The 21,271-nt window shown below is 39.9% G+C and overlaps 1 protein-coding gene across 2 annotated transcripts in view; it reads right to left on the bottom strand.

Annotated features, from left to right (window-relative positions):
• The window catches only part of fam214a (family with sequence similarity 214 member A), a 29,073-nt gene extending 17,761 nt beyond the window's left edge, over window positions 1–11,312 (bottom strand). The window contains 1 exon segment of one of the 2 annotated variants that reach the window (NM_001015702.1): window positions 10,933–11,312. In NM_001015702.1, coding sequence (NP_001015702.1) covers window positions 10,933–10,948 — 16 coding nt within the window. In that variant the 5' untranslated portion in view covers window positions 10,949–11,312. 2 annotated transcript variants of the gene reach the window in all.
• Window positions 11,313–21,271: the final 9,959 nt, after the last annotated feature.

Raw genomic sequence — 21,271 nt, 5'->3', positions numbered from 1 at the left:
GGACCCACTGCCACTTTAAAATAAAAGAGCGCTTGGTTTAGGCTACTCTGGCATCAGTTAAATGGCATGTAAAGAAACCCCATAGTGTGCCCAAAATAAAGCCATCTCCAAAGGATGAATATGTCAACTTCTTGAAACAATAGATAAGCATGGACCTTGATATTACATAAACAATTGCACAAGCCACTAATATGACAGTTTCACCTAAATCTGAATTATTTAGCCATCATCCTCTTTAGAAAAAGAAAAATCACACGGAATACATACATAAAGATGGTAAAATTGCTATACAAACAAACACCGTAGAACTCAAGTAAGGCCAAAATAATTAACCAAAACTTGTTTTCAGGTTACATTTGGGGTTTTTATAATATATATTTATTTGAATATAAATCAGTTTAAAGGGTTTATGTTTTCAATAAAAACTATATGTTGTTTGTATAAAGATAATCATTTGCTTGAGAAATAAAACAAAACTATGCTGATCATCAACCAGCCTCTAACCTTGGAGAGTTCCAAGGCCACCTATCCCCAGACAGCAAGCTCTAATAATAGATGTCTGGTACTAATACGTTTGCAATTTATCTGCTTATATCTACAGCAACTCTTATCCAGCTAAGTAACAAGCACAAAACAGTATTTACATTCCAGTTAAAACTAGTCTGCTGAATCACTCTGACCTATACAAAGCAGCTTTTTATGATCTACTGACATACATAAAGCATATGGCAACGGCAGCTTTGGCATTTGCACACATGATTATTATCCTTTATTTATATAGCACCAACAGACTATTCGGTGCTTTACAGAGATTATCATTCATATCTGTCCCTGCCCCAGTGAAACTTACAGTGTAAAGTACCCTACTACAAACATACACTACTGTCAGTTTCATCAGGTGCCAGTTAACATGTCTGTATGTTTTCTCAACTGTTAGAAAAAACATGATAATTCTGTATAAGTGCTGCAAGACAGCAGTGCTAACCACTGAGCCACCATGCCCTTATACACAAATCTATATACTGTAGTCACATTTAGTGATACATTTAAAGATACATAAATCCGCATATCTAACAAAAGCACGCAGTTTGCCCAGGTGCAGTGACCCATAGCAACCAATATGTTTGCTTTAGGAAAGACCAGTATATGCTAATTGCTAATTGGCCGCTATAGATTTAATAGACGTTAGTAAACATAACCATTTATATAACCCCTTATGCATTTTAAAATTAACCTATCTCCCATTTTGCTTTGGGCAAAAGGGGAGAATAAGGCTCTTTGCAATTAAAGCAGGTGCAATACCAATTCATGGCTATGACTGCATAGATGATAGGTGCACCAGAAGCACTGCAAAATCCACTTCTCTTTTCATACAAAAGCAGCTGGGAGGTTAAAATGGGCAGTAAGTAAACTATAGTTATAACGCCTTATATGTAAACAGCAACTGTAATATGTCAGTGGTTAGTTCTGATATTTGGACCCGGGCACTATTTAGGTTTCCTACCTACATTCCCGTCACACTCCAAAACATACTGAAAGGTTAACTGGCTCCTGAAAAAACCTGTTGCATAAATGTTCTGGTGTTATATAAAGGCTAATAATAAGGTAAACAATATTCAGAACTGATGAAATAAAAATTTTGCTATATTTGGCTTCATAAACACGGGGCAAAATCCAGAAGCTGCCTGCTGAGCACATTCAGCCAGTGTTGTTGGAGTAAGGTTTTCTTCACAAAGAAGGCAGAATAAATAAAGCACATAGCAACAGCATGAGGGATCTGATTGGATGGCACTTGTCCTTACAGACTCCTCAGCTAGCAAGGCTTGTTATCCTTTGTTTGGCAGCCGGTATCATGTTAGCGTTTTTCCTCTGGTGAACTCTGTACAAGCAGAAAACATCACATCCATCTATGTTAGGACAGACAATTCAAAAAGACATTTGAAAAGGAACTTTCCTTCTGTCAAAGTAAACTATATTTGTGCCTTAAGGCTTCAGACACAAGTGGGGGAATTCACAAAAGTGGTGATATTGAGACAAAATAAAAGTGGATAGATATGTTGGATTTTAAACCTTATTCACAAACCTCCACTTTTGTGATTGTCATTTTACAGACATTTCTTTTTTTAAATTTGTCTTCAGCAAATCTGTTGTTGCCATCAAACCCAGGCCCACAGCTACATGAGCCTTGGTATAATGATTTTACCAGCAGGATTTTGCATTTTATATGCCATTTCACTTTGGGGCATTTCCTGAGGGGTAATTTTAGTTTGCCTAGGAAAACTATACAACATTTTTTTTCAGGACAAGCTGGGCTTTCAAATGTTTTCTATATTTCTGTGTAATTCCACTTCTCTAACAAGATTTAAGGGTCTAAATAGCGTCTTCTCTAGCCCCTACTCATTACCGGTCAATCCGGCCCACACACCAACATGCTCGGTAAAAAGAGGTCCAACAGGACTAGGGCCCACCAGGTCTTTATCCAGTGCCCTGTTGGGGCCAGTTCAACCTTGTACCTTGTGTGCTCATTGTTAACTAGGGACAACAATTTAAAATACATAGTAAGGCTAAAGTATGTGAGCTAACATAATGTTACCTGTGTCTTTTCCCTTTCTATAGCCATACATAAAATGCCCAAGCAATTATTCAGCAGAACCTTTTTACCTCACATGCCACTGGTAAAGCTGTTTTTGCCACCACTGCCATCTTCCCTAGTCTCTTAAATTGCACTCAGTTAATAATGTTTTTCATTCAAAACACATCGACCACATCGGTAGTTAGAAGCTTTTTTTTTTTTTTATTGTTCCCCATATTCAAACCCTTAAGCTTTGTTGCTTCCATCTAAATAACACTACAAAAATTCTCCCTTTGGGCTATGGGATGGGGTCATATTACCTTTCACTGTTTGCCATTGTACAGCTCCAAAAACAGGCTCCAAAAAACAAGCCAAGGAATATTTCCCTCACATTCTGACCCTCTTTTTTCATAATGATAATGATTGTATAATAATGTATATTGTGAGTTGCCCTGTGCTAGTGAAAAAAACCCACTTTCGATGCACAAATAATGTCATGGCCTTCGGTCATCTGGTCATAAATATGCCCCTAAGCGTACAGGCCTTACACTTAATGGTGAAACGACAAGCTTAACAGTTAAGCTGGCCATACACGTGGCGATCCGACGATGTTTCGTACGACCATCGGTCGCACGAAACATCGTCAGATCCGCCACACACCATTCAGGGCTGAATCGGCAGGTAAGGAGGTAGAAACAATAGGATTTCTACCTCCTTCTGCCGATTCAGCTCTGAAGGGAGAATTTTGGTCAGGCGCCTTCTATGGCGCCCGATCAAAATTTTCTAACTTGGCCGATCGGCGAGCCGACCGATTTCAGCAGCTTCCTGCGATATCGGTCGGCTCGCTGACATGCCATACACGCACCGATTATCGTACGAAACGAGGTTTCGTACGATAATATCGGTGCGTGTATGGCCACCTTTACACAGTACTGGCAAACATGATTATCAGGGCTAATGCTGTTTCCTCCCCCTCCCAGTTTCGGACAACTAAGGCTAGTTGCCCTTGATAAATCTCTGCTGTCGCAGGCGACTTATCTCCCCAAAAAAAGACTTCCACCGGCAACAAAGAGAATTGCTGGTGGAAAGCCTATGCATCACTTTGGTCTTACGAAATCATTTGCAGGAGGAAACTTTGTGCAACATTGGAAAACGAAGTGATGCATAGGCCTTTCCACTGACAATTCTCTTTCGGGAAGGTCACCCGTGGTAGCAGAGATTTATTGCGGGCAACTAATCTCTCCGTTGGGCATTAGCCTAATATTTAATCATCCTTAGAAACTGCATATTGTGAGTCTAAAAATAGATTAGTTTATTGAAAAGAGTTCTCTTATATAACTAAAATGAGATAAGGGAGTGGTGATATCATAATAATTATATTGTACTGTATTGAGTGTTTGAATTAGTGGATTCTCTGGTTTTGTCACACCTCATGTAAACACTTTGTATTTAAATTCATGCACATCACTCATGAATTCATGTATGTTCCAGAAGGCCAATGTACCCCTAAGTTTGAAATTATTTTTTACTATGGTTTAAACGAGAACTAAACCCTAAAAATGAATATAGCTATAAATGCCATATACTGAACTTATTGAACCAGCCTAACGGTTCAACATCTTTATAGTAGTAATGGTCCAGTACTTCAAAGTTGTCAAAGGGGGTAACCATACTGGAATCTGTAAGCAGTGTTAATGACAGTCACATGGTTAGTGTGCTCTGAGCATTTGTTTGCCATTGCAAAATACCAAAAAGAAAATGAGGCTGGCCTGTCATAGAGGGTGATACAACAAGGCTGATTATTAATTTCTTACGCTAGTTGCACTGGTTTCAGAGCCACCATGCACTAATAATCTGTATTATTTACTAATCAGCCTTATATTGTGACATTTATATTGTATATATAAAGTATATTGTGAGTCAGTCCTTAAGCACAGGTAACTGACAGCAACACAGAACATTAAAAAAGAAGATGGGAGCTACTGGGGGCATTTTGTGGAGGCACAGATCTTCTATGCTAAAGAGCTGTTAATACATTAATTGATACATAGCTCAGCAGTATCCCACCATAAATGTATCAGTTGTTCTGTGAGCGTTTAGAATAGATTGGAATGCATGCGCAGTGGTTGCTGCTTATAAATGTATCCAAAAAAGTATCAAAATTGTAAATGTAAAAAATCTGCTTATATTTTAGAAAAAAAAGCTCAATTTTGTAAAAAAAAAAAAAAGGGTAATTTTGTAAAGAAAGCCCCCTTAAGGCTAAGGTCTCATATCAGTATCCTACGATCCTTGTAACATAGGTCAGTATACTTTAGCCTGCACTGCAATTGACGTCATAGTAAACTGATTGACCTGCAGTCACAAAGGAAAATTTAGAAACCTGGCAGGAGAGGAGGAAGTCAACTAAAATGAAATCCTTGTTTTATGCCAGTTGTTACACAAGAAACCAAGCAGATCTGTTTTTAAGATCTGTTTTAATCAGATTTTACACAGTTTAGCAATTGTGCTATTTGTTAAGAAGAGCACATCTAGTACTGTACAGTAAACAAAGAAACAAGTAATGACTCATGGATAGAGGTATAAAGGCTGGCGATATATGCTATTTTCACCAGACCTATGCTAAATATGCAGGGTGAAAGCAAATTTAGCATTAACTTAACAGAGATGGGAGGGATTTTGCTTAGTGGAAAGTATCTAAGTAGATGGGGCATATAAGCATATAGTTCCTTTTCCACTCAATTTATAGGAGGTGGTAAGAAAGAAAAAAAAAGTAAATTAGGGTGGGATTTGGAGAACTTGCTGTCCTATATATTTTTCGAGCTGTGGCTTAATGCCTATTTTTTTAATTTGTAAACTTTTTATGAACTAAATGAACTAAGGAACTAAAGCAGGTCCTCCCACGGGAATTTGAACCAAAATCTGGCTACAACTACTGACCATACAATTAGGTGAATTTGAACAGAAATCTGTCACATCAAATTGTATGTACATATATTTTATTACACTGATCTGATCTAGTCAGAGAGCCAAACAAGCAGGCCTAGACTGGCAATCTATAGATTGTGTCAACTGTCATATAGACTACTGCCAGAAGCCATAGACAGCCAATTTTTACAAAGCCAGTGGGGAATGGTTGGGCCACTTTGTGCTTAAAATGCCAAGGCCTGTTATAAATCTCAGTCTGGAACTGAAAACTAGTAACAACATAATTTTGAGAGGGGTGCTGTAACTGTTGGCCAATGAACTCCTACCACTCATCAGCGAGGATCAGTATCTAACAAGTAGTTCTACCATATACATGTAACTAATCACAAAGTGGTGGACTGCCTGGTATCCACATTGTTATTTTAATTCTAGAAAACAGATGCACAGCTCATATTGTATAAAAAAGTTTAAATTTTTATTTTATAATCTTAAAATATAGTTTAATGTTTGCTAGTGACATACATCCTTTATAAGCTGCCATACAGTTTGTCTCAGTTGAACCTTTCCTCGTAGGCAACAGCAACACTGTTGATCTGCAAAAACAGATGGTGCATTGACTATAGTTGTCTACGTCGAATGTTAGGGGAAGAGTTTTGGCAATTCCTGCCAGAGTATTATTGAAAGGACAAACTGAAGGATTGTTCAGTTAAATATGTTCTTTATTCTTTCTTGCAAAGTTAACCTAAAAACAGGGCAAATTTACACTGAAAGGCATTACTAAAAAAAAAAAAATATGCAACCACAGACTGCATCTCACCATCTATTTTTCTAAGTTTCCACATTTAATTGGGAGGTCTGATCATCCTTAAAATAGATCATAATTATTAGGTCAAGAAGTTTACATGTTCTGGTCACATTACCAAGAATATTTATAGGCCTGGTCTATTTATATTATATTCTAAATAAGCTCCATGGAAGCCCTACTCGGTTTCAACAACTTGCCACAAAAAGGTATTTAAAATGGGTGTATACACTCTAATCCTAGATTACCCTATTCTTAGGATAACAAAGTTTCATATAAAATGAAAATATTGGTTCCGGGCAACATTTATTTATTTATTCATTGGGTGGTGCCTATTAACCTCCTGCCCAGGCCGCACACAAAGTATTGTTAAATGTGCACTACCAAAATGGTTAAAGCTTTCCAGTACAAACAGACTGCATAAAATAGACTATTTTCCATGAAGTCTAAATTAAACCATGTTATTCTGTTCTACTTCTGCAAGAAAATTCAAACCATATGATCTGTTTTAGTGGTGTAATTGCTGTAAAAAGAAACAAGGCCCAGATACTGCTGGGCAGCTACAAATGTGATCTACCAAACAAAGACCTATTTATGGACTTAGGAGGGATTTAAAACCTATTAAGCCATACCCTCAAATAATTAAAGGAATACTGTCATGGGAAAACATGTTTTTTTTTTCAAAACACGTCAGTTAATAGAGCTTCTCCAGCAGTATCCTGCATTAAAATCCGTTTTTCAAAAGCACAAAGATTTTTTTTTTTTTAATTTAGAAATTTCACATGGGGCTAGCCATGTTCTCCACTTCCCAGGATCTTGTGGCTTGTGCTCTGATAAACTTCAGTCACACTTTACTGCAAGTTGGTGTGAGATCACCCCCTCCATGCCCGCCCCCCCCCAGCCGATCAGCAGAACAATGGGAAGGTAGATATCAGAATGGCACTAAATAGTAAAGTCCAGCTTGGGACTCCTTCAGTTACATGGGAGCAAGAGAAACAATAGGTTATCTAAAAGAATTTCTAAGGGCTGTGGCAGACGGGGGACTAGTCGCCCGTGACAAATCTCTCTTGTTGGGGGCAACTAATCTCCCCCAAATACCATCCCACCGGCAAATATGTTAATCGCCGGTGTGATGGCATACGCGGCGCCGTGATTTCTCAGAAATTGCAGAAGTATCCTCTCAAGGCAACTTCCGCAATTTCGGGGAAATCGCAGCACCGCGTATGCCATCCCACCGGAGATTTACATACTCACCGATGGGATGGTATTTCATTAGTTGCTCGCGACAAGGGAGATTTGTCGCAGGCAACTAGTCTCCCCGTCTGCCACAGCCCTAAGGGTGAGGACACACAAAGCTACTTAGTAGCAGCTACTAAACACCAGAAAATGCACTGCATATTGAGAATTGCCTCTGCTGAACATACATAGAGACAATTATCAGTAAATGATAGCATTATCTATTTTTGTAGCCACAACAAGTAGCTGCTACTAGAAGTTCTGTGTGTCTTCACCCTAATGTGTAGCGCTGGCTCCTTTCGAAAGCTCAGAATCAGACACAATGCACGGAGATGGCTGCCTACACACCAATATTACAACTAAAAAAATGCAATTTGTTGGTTCAAGAATTCAATTTTAAATGGCAGAGTGAATTATTTGCTATGTAAACAGTGTAATTATAGAAATAAAAGTACACCATAAAAATCATGACAGAATCCCTTTAACTACAACTCCTGCAATCCCTCCAACAGCAAAGGCCTACTTGGGTAATACTGGCACTAACTGTTGGAGAGCAAAAATATTTGTGATCTTAACTTTTAGGGTGTACTTTTTATTTCTACATTTTACATTGTAAATTGCAAATAATTCACTCTACCATTTCAAATTTTATTCTTGAACCAACAAATGTATTTTTTTTTTTTTAGTTGTACTATTCGTGTGTAGGTGCATTGTGTCGGAGTCTGAGCTTTCAGAAGGAGCCAGTGCCACATTAGAACGGCTTTCAGGTAACCTATTGTTTCTCCTTTTAACTGGAGGAGTCCCAAGCCGGACTTGGATTTCTTACTATTGAGTGATATTCTGATATCTACTAGGAGTTGCTATCTTGCTAGCTTCCCATTGTTCTGCGGATCGGCTGCTGGGGGGGAAAAAGGGTGGGGGGTGATATCACTCCAACTTGCAGCTCAGCAGTAAAGGGTGACTGAAGTTTATCAGCACACAGGTCACATGGCTGTGGCACCCTAGGAAGTGAAGAATATGCTTAGCCCCATGTAAAAGTTTAAAATGAAACTTTTTTTTTTCTTCTTTTTTTTTGTTTTTTAATGCAGGATTCTGCTGGAGACGCTCTATTAACTGGTGCATTTAAAAAAAAAAAAAAAACATGTTTCCCATGACAGTATTCCTTTAAGAATCAATTTAGAATCCACACCCAAGCAGACTTAAATAAGGTCTCACTAAAGCTTTGTGCTTTTTGCTATATAAGGATCATTTAATTCTTTACTGCCCTAATTTGTATGTCAAGGTAAATATAAGAAGATAGGTTATTTATGGATTGTGGGAGTCGAGTGTTGATCCACTATTTTAGCCAGTAATGCGAGCTAGACTCTACCCTGACACTCAAGACAAGTTTGCTTTTGTACAGATCAGCTGCTACTCAGAACTCCATAACCTGCCAACTCAGCTACTCATTTGCTTAACCCTTAGGTGCTTGCTGCAGTGTAAACTAGCAGTAACCCGATACTGGTGGAAAAAAAAGTGCTCACAGTCCCTTGCAAGCTGGGGCTCTTTGTTTATTTTTTTCCTCTGGGACTGTTGTTTGACAACGATAGATTTAACAAAAGAGATCCATTTATATGCCCTTGAAATCAAAATCTGTTGAATACCTTTTTAGCAAACCTATCATTACAAGCCCTGATTTCCATTCTATTCAAACCAGAGTGTATGATAGTCTGAATTTATGTTACAACAAAATGCATCAATTCACATTGTGCGCAAAGTTAATCACTACAAATTTGGCACACCTATACTATTGTCTTCTTAAAATACCAGCAGCAGCAACAACAAAGGCCAGGCAGTATTCTGGAGTGACATTACCTTTTGTTTCTTGGGATGCACGCAAGGAAATGTTGCTCACTGTGCTAAATTCCTCTGCTTATTTCCAGCAATGGGTTAAAAAGAGCAGATAGGGAAGGCTTTAAAAAGTAAATTAGCTGGCTAAACAGTAGAACAACTAGGAACAGTCTAAACTTGAAGGGTGTCTCTTTCAGTGTTCTGTGTGGTTACTATGTACAGAAAACAATGCTTTGTATAAAATACACAGGAAACAGTGCAATCATAACAGTTTTGTAATTCTATGCAGTTGCCCTACATAGTGTGGTCTACAAAACAAATGGTAAACACTAGCCATTGTCTAGTGCCCCTTTTTTTGTACTAAGCAAGCCACTGTAATTTTTTGGTTCACATTTTTTGGGTGTCCACCATACAGTTAATTGAACTGATAACACCTAGAAAACTGTTCCTTGGAAAAAAACAGCCATGTGTGGCATGATTTGGGTGAGTACAGCATTTTCACATTAAGTTTAATCTAGCTCCAAGTCATAGAGGGACACATCGCTTAGTGGAAAAACAGATGCAGTGTTGCAACTAGGGGGCAGTCTATTTTAATATTGCCCAGTTAAGGGTACTCATTACTTAATGTTTCTGTGCCCATTACCCACCAATACATCATCCCTTATACCAAGATCTAGGCTGGTTGCCTCACTTAAAAACACCATCACCTAGTGGTTCTACATAATATAATATGTATGAGGTGTTCTTTAGTAGGCTGGGAATATCAAATTACTTTTCACCTTATTTTTAGAAGGTTGGGCTTTTATTCAGGAAGTGCAACTGTATACTGCTTCCCTTGACTTAAAAAGAAATACACACAGTATGACATCTACTTAAATATATATGTAAAACCATGTTACGAGCTATTATATAAGCATGGTATAGTTTCATTCCCTTGACAGGGTAAGTCTTGTTTTAGCATTCAAAAGCTATCAGTCTGGCTTATAGACCAAACTCTGAATGAGAGCAAATTAAAATACATAAATATCCTGGAAAGCTATTGGGTAAATATTAGCAACAAGATAGGTCCAGGTATGTTGGCACAGTCCTTTTAGAGTAAAATGTTAATTAAGAAAATATTACGAGAATAATCCTCAATTATACAACTTTTATTAATATTTTTAAAACCTCTCTTGAGGCAAAATGTTAATCTTCCTACCTTATAGTATGTTTTACATTCAACCCTCCAGCTTTGTTACACCACAACCTCCTGCATTTCACCCAAATCATGTCAGGGCATGTTGGAATTTGTAGTCCAAGAGTAGCAGGAGGGCCTCATTTGTAGTTGCAACAGCCCTCTCTATTTCTACTCTGATGCTAACAGATGGCACCAGAAATTGTTAATTACTAAATAAATCAGCTTTATCTAATAAACAGAGAGTATGAGACTTAAATGGAGAGGTTTTACGTATATAAGCCCATATCAGATGATATGGAGCTGTATTATGGGCAGTACAGGGGTGCCACACAATAAAGGGGCTCTGGTGTTAGTAGAATGCACAATGTTACAAGCCCAGCTCTTGTTTACCTCGGTCTGGCTTCATCTTCTCTGGCAGGAAGCACTCACAGACAAGTCTGCTGCAATCAGGATCCTTCCTTACTGAGAAATGACTTTTCTTATGAGACCCCCTCCAAGGAAGGAAAGCTAGCAGTGTGTTTGCATATCGGCTGGGAGAGCTCGGCCCCTACACACAGCACTTCCAGGCACCTGGCTGGTATGAGAAACTAACAATCCCCCACACCAATTGCCAATCTGTCCTCCCCTGACACACAGTCTATTTATACACTGAGCGGTGAGAGGAAACACACCAGCACTCACCATAACCACACAATAACACAGCTCCCCACTATGGGCACCAGCAGCAGGTAGCCACGTCTGGTCAGTGCCGAGAGAAGGCGGACCTTGCCAAGCACACACAAACAGCTGATCCCCCCCCCCCGCCTGCACTTAGATTATCTCCAGCTGACACATTGTCACCTCGGTTAATCAATAAGCGATCAGCAAGGTCGCAGCGGCTACGACCAATAGGAACGATGGCTAGGGGGTTTCACCGAGGTACGGCACCGGCACCGCAAACTAATCAGCTGTTCCACCTCGCACCGACCCCCTCTCCAAAACAAACCCAACCCTAGCTAATGCACCCCCTAACCAACCCCACTGCCATTCTGCCTTACTCTAAGGATTTCAAAGGTTTCTCATCCCACCCTTCCGCTGTATGTGACTGAGACTCCGCCACCCAACACCTTCCCCCTGCTTGATATACTTCCAGCCGAGCCCACAAACCATTTCCCCTTGTGCACTGGTGTCATAAAGCTCCCGGGGCCCCCACTCGACCTCCTCCTCCTCCCCCGTCGGCCTCTCTTCGTAGTGCCGCCCAGCGGATCATGAGAGCCCACTTTGCTGCTAGGACATTGAAGGATTACTGTCGGGGTCCCCTATTGAAGTTGTCTGAGGGTTATCCCCGTCCCGCTACCATCGAGCACTGTCTGACAGAACTATATCTGTCACCTTAATGACCCACCGCCCTCCTCCTCCTCCTTCTTACTGCCTCAACACTGTCAAAACACTGTCTGTATTGCAGGATAGCTGGTCACGTGTCCCAACAACAGCCAATCCACTGCCGTCACTTCCTCTGGAGCTTGAGACTCAACTGAGCTCCTTGTTACCGTGGTAACCTGACCGTGAGAACCCGCAGGTGTTAGGCCAGTGTGGTATATCGGAACGCTCTTGTGAGCTGCTGAGTCGCTTTAGGTCTCTGTACCTATTGTGCCTGGTGGCTTTATATATTAAGACCAGAAATAAGTGAAACTTACTTACTGCCTTAGTGTTGTACAAGTACACAGGAAAAGCAATGCGAGTTCTTTTAAAGGAGCGTTTAAAGGAGTGAGATAATGATCTATTTCCGTTTTAGTCTATTTATTTCTCGGTAGAACTTGCTATACAACTAGAGGGTGGTAATTAACCAACCAGCGGCCATAGTGACTAGTGATGAAGATGTCTGTGGGGAGAATTTGCTAATCTGGAATGGCTGCTAGAGGCACACTAGCCAATGAGGTGTTGTGAGTATTGTTGCAGGGAAAACTGCATTGGTATGCCTTAATAATCAAAACACTGAGCCTCACAAAGCAATTTTAAACATTCAGAAAAGATGATAGCAGGATTGTAAGGTCTGTAAATGAAGTATTTTATCCCATTAAAATATAAACTGTAGGCTTAGCACTTGTCCCTTTCACATTCTAAATCCACTGAATTATTCTTGTTGGACAGAAGGGATTAGTAAGCAGTGTACTCTGTAGCTAATACTTTTTTAATACAAATTTTCCTTTAATATAGATGGGATATATCACAAACCTGATTTATGCCTTATTACATGATAAATGCATATTATATGCCTCCCAAACAATGACTAAATATAGAAGAAAATTGGGCTCATTCAGGGCTGCTTTAAGGTATCAGTGGGCCCAATGGCAAAGATCTCATTGATGGGCCCCACAACTGCTCCAAAACATTTATAATAGGACATCCTGCAAGCAAATACAGAAAAAAAGTCTGTCCTTACTGATATAGACATGATGTCCAGTTATGTTTAAGCTAATTAAAATGAGGGGTCTGCCATTTCTGGGGATGCTTCAGTCACAAATTATAGCAGATGAATGGTCTTATGGTGGGCCCATTTTTTTGCTCATTTATTAAACTGGCCCCTGGCTCATTTTGTGTGTACAACATGCAAACATTGGTGCCAAATATCAAAAGAAGTGTGTAGCAAAATATTACTTTAGATATAGGATCTTTTATTTGGAAACTCATTGTCCAGAAAGTTATGAATCACAGGAAGGCCATGTTGCTAAACTCCAGTTTAATCAAATAATTAAAATTTTTAAAAATTATTTCCTTTTTCTCTGTAATAATAACACAGTACCTTGTACTTGATCCCAATTAAGATATATTTAATCCTTTTGTGGGTTTGTTTATTTAATAAATGAATTCAATCATATTAGGTTTATTTAATGTTTAAATGATTTTTAGTAGACTTAAGGTGTGGAGATCCAAATTACAGAAATACCCCTTATGCAGAAAACCTCAGGTCCCAAGCATTCTGGATAACAGGTCCCATACCTGTTTTTATATGGAACAAGAATAGAAAATACTCTGGAATGTATTGGCACAGTTAAACATTTTTGCCAGCTTGTTCACAGGAAGGGTGAAGCCTATAGTAAAGGCAATTACACTGGAATGTAATTTAATGCTCACGATGACCGAAGTAAGTATTTATATTAGAAGTACAACCAGTAATTAATGTAGTAAACGTGAAGCAAGAATCATATAAAGGTATGCTCATGTTTTTCTTTCTTTGTATGTCAAATAGCCAAATACTGATTTGTACAATTGGAATGTTTCAGTTATTTTACCCTACATAGTGTCAGTGCATATATTAGTAGCAATAACTGCTGTAGAGAATATAAACCTAGTAGACACTTAACCCTTGCAATCGAACCTGTAAACTGGAAAGATTATAGTGACAATCCTTCTGCAGGTCAGATAAGTGGAGATGGGAGTTAAAAGGAGATGAACTGTACTACATTTTATTGTTCGTAAGCAAGGGGTATTGTGGTTGTGATGTGACTGAAAGAAAAGCTACAAACCATATTAGTAAAACTCAACTGATTTTAGTACACTTGCTGTCATCTACTCAGTAGGGTTCAATTGAATATGTCTCCCAGTTGCAAACCACAGTGTACCAGTGTTCCAGTTTACAAGTAAGGCAAATCATCAAAAAAAGTACACTCTTTCTTATATATTGTATGTTTAGATAACGTGTTCATATTCATTTATTGAAGAGTAGTGAATCTAGCAGTAACTTCAGTAACAAATGCTGTAGCTGTGCAATATCAAGACCTGTCCAGTAGTAAAGTGTGCTAAATGCTGGAATCCTAAGAAAGTCATAATGTATATTTCATTGAGATGTCCTGCACATCAGTGAAGCTTATGAAGTATCCTGTAGGTCACAAACAATGTAAGGCTTGTGCTTTGTGATTCTTTATTTTTAAATAAATTTTTAAGCTGTATCAGTTATATTGTGATGATCCAGTTTGTGTTACTGAAGAGTAATTTGACAAATTCAGAACCATATGCATCTATCCATGTTGCTGTTGCTTAGTGTTCAATCAGAAAGCACTTGCACTCAGGGCATACCTGTGCTCTGCAGCTCGCATTGGATTAAAGGTCCCTATACACGTTGAGATTTGCTTGCTTGGCGAGATCGCCACACGAGTGGATCTTCACCCGATATCCCCACCTACGGGTGGGCGATATCGGGGAGCGTGTAGGTAAAAAAAAAATAATTCAATCGTTTGGCCCTGGGGCCAAACAATTGAATTATATTGGCGGCATTGATGCGGTCCCCGATCCGACTGAATTTTCTAACCTGCCCGATTTCAGGCCAGATATCGGTCAGGCAGGCCCGTCGGAAGTGCCCATACACTGGGCGATTAGCTGCAGAATCAGTCCAAGGGACTGATATCGGCAGCTACTATCGGCCCATGTATGGGTACCTTTACATCATAATGATGCAGATGTTAAAGAAACAGTAACACCAAAAAATGTAAGAGTTTTAAAGTAAATGAAATATAATGTACTGTTGCCCTGCACTGGTAAAAGTTGTGTGTTTGCTACAGTAACTCTACTATAGTTTATATAAATATGCTGCTGTGTAGCCCCAGGGGCAGCCATTCAAGCTGGAAAAAAGGAGAAAAGGCACAGGTTACATAGCAGATAACGGATAAGCCCTTAGAATACAATAGTGTTTTATCTGTTATCTGCTAAGTGCCTGTGCCTTTTCTCCTTTGAATGGCTGCCCCCATGGCTACACAGCTGCATTCGTTATATAAACCATAGTAGTGTTTCTGAGGCAAACACACCAGTTGTACCAGTGCAGGGCAGCAGTACACTATATTGGAATTTCTTTTATACACTTGAATTTTTTGGTGTTACTGTTCCTTTAAGCTAACCATACATGCAAAGATCTGCTTGTTTGACAGGTTTGCCAAATCTCTGATCTGCTGACTGGTGGTTGGTGATATCAGGCTGATCAGGGGACCAAACAAGCAGATCACAAAGAGTATCAAGATCAGCGGGGGGAGGACCACATCAACAGTCTTTGTTTTGAAAAGATTTTTAACCTGCTAAATGATGAGATTACAATGACTGTATGCAGGACAAGGACCACATCAACGAGCTGATGTGGCACTCAGCCCCACTGAAATTTTTTAAAACTGCACATAAGCTGTCTGCTTAGTCTGAATGTGCCAAATCTACAGCCTAAATGTGCACTTGTATGACCACCTTTAGGGTATGGGTAGTGGAAGGGAGAGGAGCTTTGTGTCCTCTCACCCCTCTTCAATATAGCGGGTAGGGGGCAATGTGTGAAAAAATTGTTTTTTTTCTCTTTTTACCCATTATTGTTGTAAATGAGCTCTTAAAGCCTTTAAGGAAAGATGTTAAAGCATTATACCCACTATCACCAAAAATAAACTGTGCATTGCTTCTATATCAGGCCTCAAAACTTTCCTAATTTTTATAACCGTATGACAGACTCTGCTGGAAAAGCTAAGGGCCATTACAATAGAAGCATATAATATAACCTTATTTGATGTAATCAGTCTGGGGAAGCTTTTCTCTTTTGTTCCTAAAAATATCTAATCCTTGTCATTAAAGGTTGCTACAATATTATATATGGTTTGTTACAGATCACTGGCTTTGCAGCAGAGCTAGTTCTACAGGTGTTCACATCAAGTGTGTTTCTGTATCTTTTTTTTTTTTTTTCGCTAACATGTATATGTACTTTTCAGGACACTCCTAAATGACTATCTATCCTGCACAATATTTCTCTTGTTACAGATAACAAAAATCTTCATGAGTCCTGCTGTGCTAGCATATCACACAGCAAGGGAGTGTGTGCCTCACTGATTATGAGAATGGTGTTACTGGAGATGAACAAACCTTTTGTATATTGTTTTGCAGAAAGAATTGCTTTCAGAATAGAAACAATCAAGCTCTATACACCACCCCCCTCAAAATAAAGAAATGAATTAACCCCACAAGAATTGTGGTATATATCCTTGCAATGTGCCAGCTAATATGACTTGAGAAGTCATAATTTTGTAATTTTGCTTGGGTTACAAGATTCTATGAAGAAAATGCAATTATATCAGTATATTATGGAGCCTTCATTAAAGAAGGTTAATAACAAATCCTAGACTCCTCTGGTTAGATCCTTGGAACCCCACACTTACTTTAAATAATACAAATGTAGAAGCTGTATTGTGCCTATTAAAGTGTTAAACACCCACTCACCCATGATCAAGTCCCTCGGTGCCAAATTTGTCTGTGTTGGGGGAAAACACAGGGAGCACCATGCTCACCCATAGATATAGCCAGTGGTAAATGCATCCATAGCTGTGAAAGTTTGTACCTTTGAGTGCTCAGTATCATGGATGTAAGGTGTGTGAAAGTGGGTGCAATCAGTAAGGTGCCATAGACAGTCACAATTTTTTGGGCCTGTGGGCCTGCACTACTCACAACTCTGCCTAAATCTTTGCCTCTCTAGCATTAGGCTAAATGAATTGTGCTATTTTAATAAAAACTGCACAGGGCTATAAACAAATAAATTAATAAACAAGTGAATAAATAGTAAGTACTAAGTTTGATAAACACGTGTTATAATAAATAGTGAGGATCAAAAGCCGTACCAAAGTACAGCTGGGACCCAGGTGTAAAAACCCCGGGTCAATCACTCGATCCAAAATTTACAGATGTATCTGTGTGCATGGACAAAGCTCACCGTAGTCCTGTGATGGTCCGGGTGCTCAGGGCCCCGAACCCGCAGCCAAGGGAAGATTCCGAATTTTCAAAAGGTAGCGCCAGACACTCCGGACACCAGGATATACTTTAAAGTTCAATCTTTATTTATCCATTTAAAAACAAAAACGCCTGACGCGTTTCGTACACGAATGTACTTAATCATAGGCAGAAAGTAAAACAAAACGTGGGGGGGTTTATAAAGCAAGGTAGAAAAAAAAAATTCAAATTGCCTTAACAATGATTGACAAAACAAAACCCAACCCACCTCTCAGTAAAATTTAAAGGGAAACTAAAGACCGAAAGTATATCCTGCATTATTAACATCTAACATAGAAACAAAACAAATCAAGCTTAGTTTCATAAAAATGTATCCTAAACTAATAAAGTTAATCATGAGATTAATCAAATTGAATCCATTAAGGTAAATGAATTGAGTTGCAAGGAGCAAAATTAAACTGGGATACTGGTAATCAAAGTGCATAGTTTGCTCCTCTACTTATTTTACCGTATATACTCGAGTATAAGCCGAGTTTTTCAGCACCAAAAATGGGCTGAAAAAGTCACCCTCGGCTTATACTCGAGTATATACGGTAGCACCACCCAGTGGACGGACGCGCGGCCGGGTCCCACCGGCGTACTTGCGCAGTGCTGGGGAAGTGCTGCTGTGTGTATATACGGTAGCGTGGTTGGACGGATGGGCGGGTCCGGCAGCCATGCGTGCGCGGTGCTAGGCAAGCGCTATCAAGTGCTTATACAGCGGCCGGCGGGTACGTGCTACCATATATACAATATCTTACATCTGACATCTGATCACAGGGTCCGGCAGTCGTGCTAGGCAAGCGCTGTCATGTGTATATACACTTGCGGGCGTATATACGGTAGCACTTCCCCTCCGAAGGCCGGGCGGGTCCGTGCTACTGTATATACAATATGGTACATCCGATCACAGGGTCCGGCAGCTGTGTGTGCGCGGTGCTAGGCAAGCGCTGTTGTGTGTATACCGGACAGGCGGACGAACGGGAGAGCTGTAAAGCATAACTTATCCACCAATTAGCATTACTGCATGTGCACCCATGCCTTTCTGCGTTAGCTGATAGAACATTTTTAATATGAGTGGGAGTACAAGCATTTCCTTATTATTTAGAAGTCACTGTGTCTCCTTGCACTTGAGAGTGTTACTAAATTGCTTACCTTTGCTTCCACAATGTCTCTCACCAGCATTTAAATTAAGGGAATGAATAAAAAGTCAGGATAGAATTTCCTCATTAGTCCTACTGTATATACTTTACTGGAATTGGCAAAGCAGTAACTAAAATCTGATCACACATGCAAAGAGAAAGTCATTTTTTACACAGTATCTATTTGTGTATTTAGACTATTTTTTATAGGTTCTTTGCCTGCCATACAACTCATCAGTGCCGGCTACTAGAGCCCAGGGTGGCGCCATATTAAGGTGGCCATACACGAGCAGATCCGCTCGCTTGGCGATGTCGCCAAGCGAGCGGATCTTCCCCCGATATCCCCACCTACGGGTGGGCGATATCGGGGACCATTTAGGTAAAAAAAATAATAATCCGATCGTTTGGCCCTGGTCCAAGGGACCGATATCGGCAGCTATAGTCGGCCCGTGTATGGCCACCTTAAAGGTGGCCATACACGAGGCGATTTCGCTCGTTGTGCGATGAACGATTATATCGACAAATGATCGTATGGCGATCGAGTTCCCATACGATATGCCATCCACGGGCAACGATAATTCGGGAAAGATTTTGTCGCATCATTATCGTAAAATACGTACGATCGTACATCTACGTACGATCGAATGTCGTTGACTTCCGCTGCTGGCAATCGTGACATGCGCAGAGAACAATCGTCGTCTGACACTCACACCAACTGGCAGATTTTATCGTTAAACGACCAAAATTTTTAAACCTGGCCGATCGATTTTGGGGACGATAATGTCGGCTCGTTTAGTGGGCCGACGATCGTTCGTACACCACCAACTATACGATAACTTAACGATAGCATCGGATCGTTCGGGAATCGGTCGTTTGTAAGTAAAAAATCGGTCCGTGTATGGCCACCTTAAGTGTAGTACATTGTGTGATATCATGGAAGCTGGGGAAGCACTTATTTGAGTTGCAACAGCATGGCTTGCTTCGTGCTTATGTGCAACATGGAGCAACAGCACGCCTTGCTATGGAACCAAATATGTGAGGAGCGCTCACAGCAATGGCTTGCTATGGAAGTTATGGAGCTCCTATGGACAGTTTTTACAGCAGGCTGAAGTACAAGGTATAAGTTAACGGTTACAGCCATGTTATATAGGTATAAGCAAAGCACAGTGTTTTATTAACAATGGTAGTGTTCAAAGTGTATAATAATGTATAATATCGGTGCAAATATGTGTTTTAGTAGTGTGACGCAAACTTACATAACATTATCACACAACACAACACACCCTAGGCTTATACTCGAGTCAATATGTTTTTCCAGTTTTCTTAGGTAAAATTAGGTACCTCGGCTTATATTCGGATCGGCTTATACTCGAGTATATACGGTAAGTCAAATCCTTCTGCTAACTTCTGGGGGCATCCGAGGTCTTGTTTGAGGGTACATATCAAAGGTGTTGCAATATTGATAAAACAACAAATTATAATAAACACCATTACGGTGGCTTAATATTTGAGTGGTGAGCCCTCAGGAAAAAACATTTCTTGGCCCCCTCTGCATGGGGTGTGGTAGTGGCTTGCATCCTTAGTCGTCCACCAACCCCCCACCCTTCACTTTTGCTTTGTTGTGGCAGCGGAGCTGAAACCTGGAATGCTGGGTGGGCCCATTGTTGCTCAGAAAAGGTGCCAGTTTGGACACAAGTACCTTTGTGCATAAAATAAATGCATGCACGCTCATTTTTACTTCAATTAATGTTTTGCACTTGAGTTTGCATCCTTAAATTAAGGTGGCCGTACACAGGCAGTTTTCAAATGCTGATTCAGGTCCTTTAGACCAATTTGAAAGCTTATCTGCCCCTGTAGGGGCACCCCCGATGGGCCTATCTGACTGATATCTGACCTAAAATTGTCCAGATCTTGATTGGGCAGGTTTGATTTACCTGTCAGTCCGGTGGCCCATATACCCACCCTATGACCAAACCATGAAATTTGCCCAGTATCACCCACCATAGGTGGGCATTTAGGAAGACGATATTGCACAAGTGGATCGTACCATGCATGGCCACCTTTAGTCTCTGTGTATGAACTGACAAGCAGATACCAATGTAATCTATAGCATTAGCTACCAGCCATTACCAGTTATCTTCTTTGGCATTTTTTTACAAGCTGAGAAAACCTCCTCGAAATGTAGGGAAACGTGTTGCCTTGGCTGTCCAAAGCTGCTTCGCAAGGAAACTTCAGGTGACTTCAGAGAGCCAAAGTGACACATATGTTTTCGTACTGGTGATTTTCATTCTCAGCAGTAGGACATCATTCAAGGAGATTAGTCGCCACTGAATTGTGGGGTGACTAATCTCCTTGTGTGTCATTACCCTAAGGAAACAAAGGACTTTTGAAAACCTTTTAAAAGGATAGCATACACCCCTTTTTAACATTAGATGAATGAATAGGACTTGTGTTGAACATACTTTTTGCCTATTGTTTTATTAAAGAAATATCTATGGTTTCTGTAATTCCTGGTGTTAAACAACAATAGGAAGTCATTTTCACTTTAGCACTTCCTGTCACTTCCACAGAACTTCAAAGAAGCTGCTAAAACTGATTACCAGTCCACAAGAAGCCCCCAATAATAAGCTGCTTATAGGCTGCAGCTTAGATAAGGAAGCGGTTTGTTTGTTTAAACGTAGATAAGGAACTCTGAACAAAGTGCCCTGTTTATAAAGTCCAGTGAACTAAGCTTATCTTTCAAATTAGTGCTTTATAATAGCAAAATATAGGAATATATGGATTTTTGAATTAAAACAATAGCCAGAATGTTATTTCAATATAAGCCC

The sequence above is a fragment of the Xenopus tropicalis genome, chromosome 3 (assembly GCF_000004195.4).
Source record: "Xenopus tropicalis strain Nigerian chromosome 3, UCB_Xtro_10.0, whole genome shotgun sequence".
Classification (NCBI taxonomy): domain Eukaryota; kingdom Metazoa; phylum Chordata; class Amphibia; order Anura; family Pipidae; genus Xenopus; species Xenopus tropicalis.
This window is presented reverse-complemented; position numbering and strand designations above follow the sequence as displayed.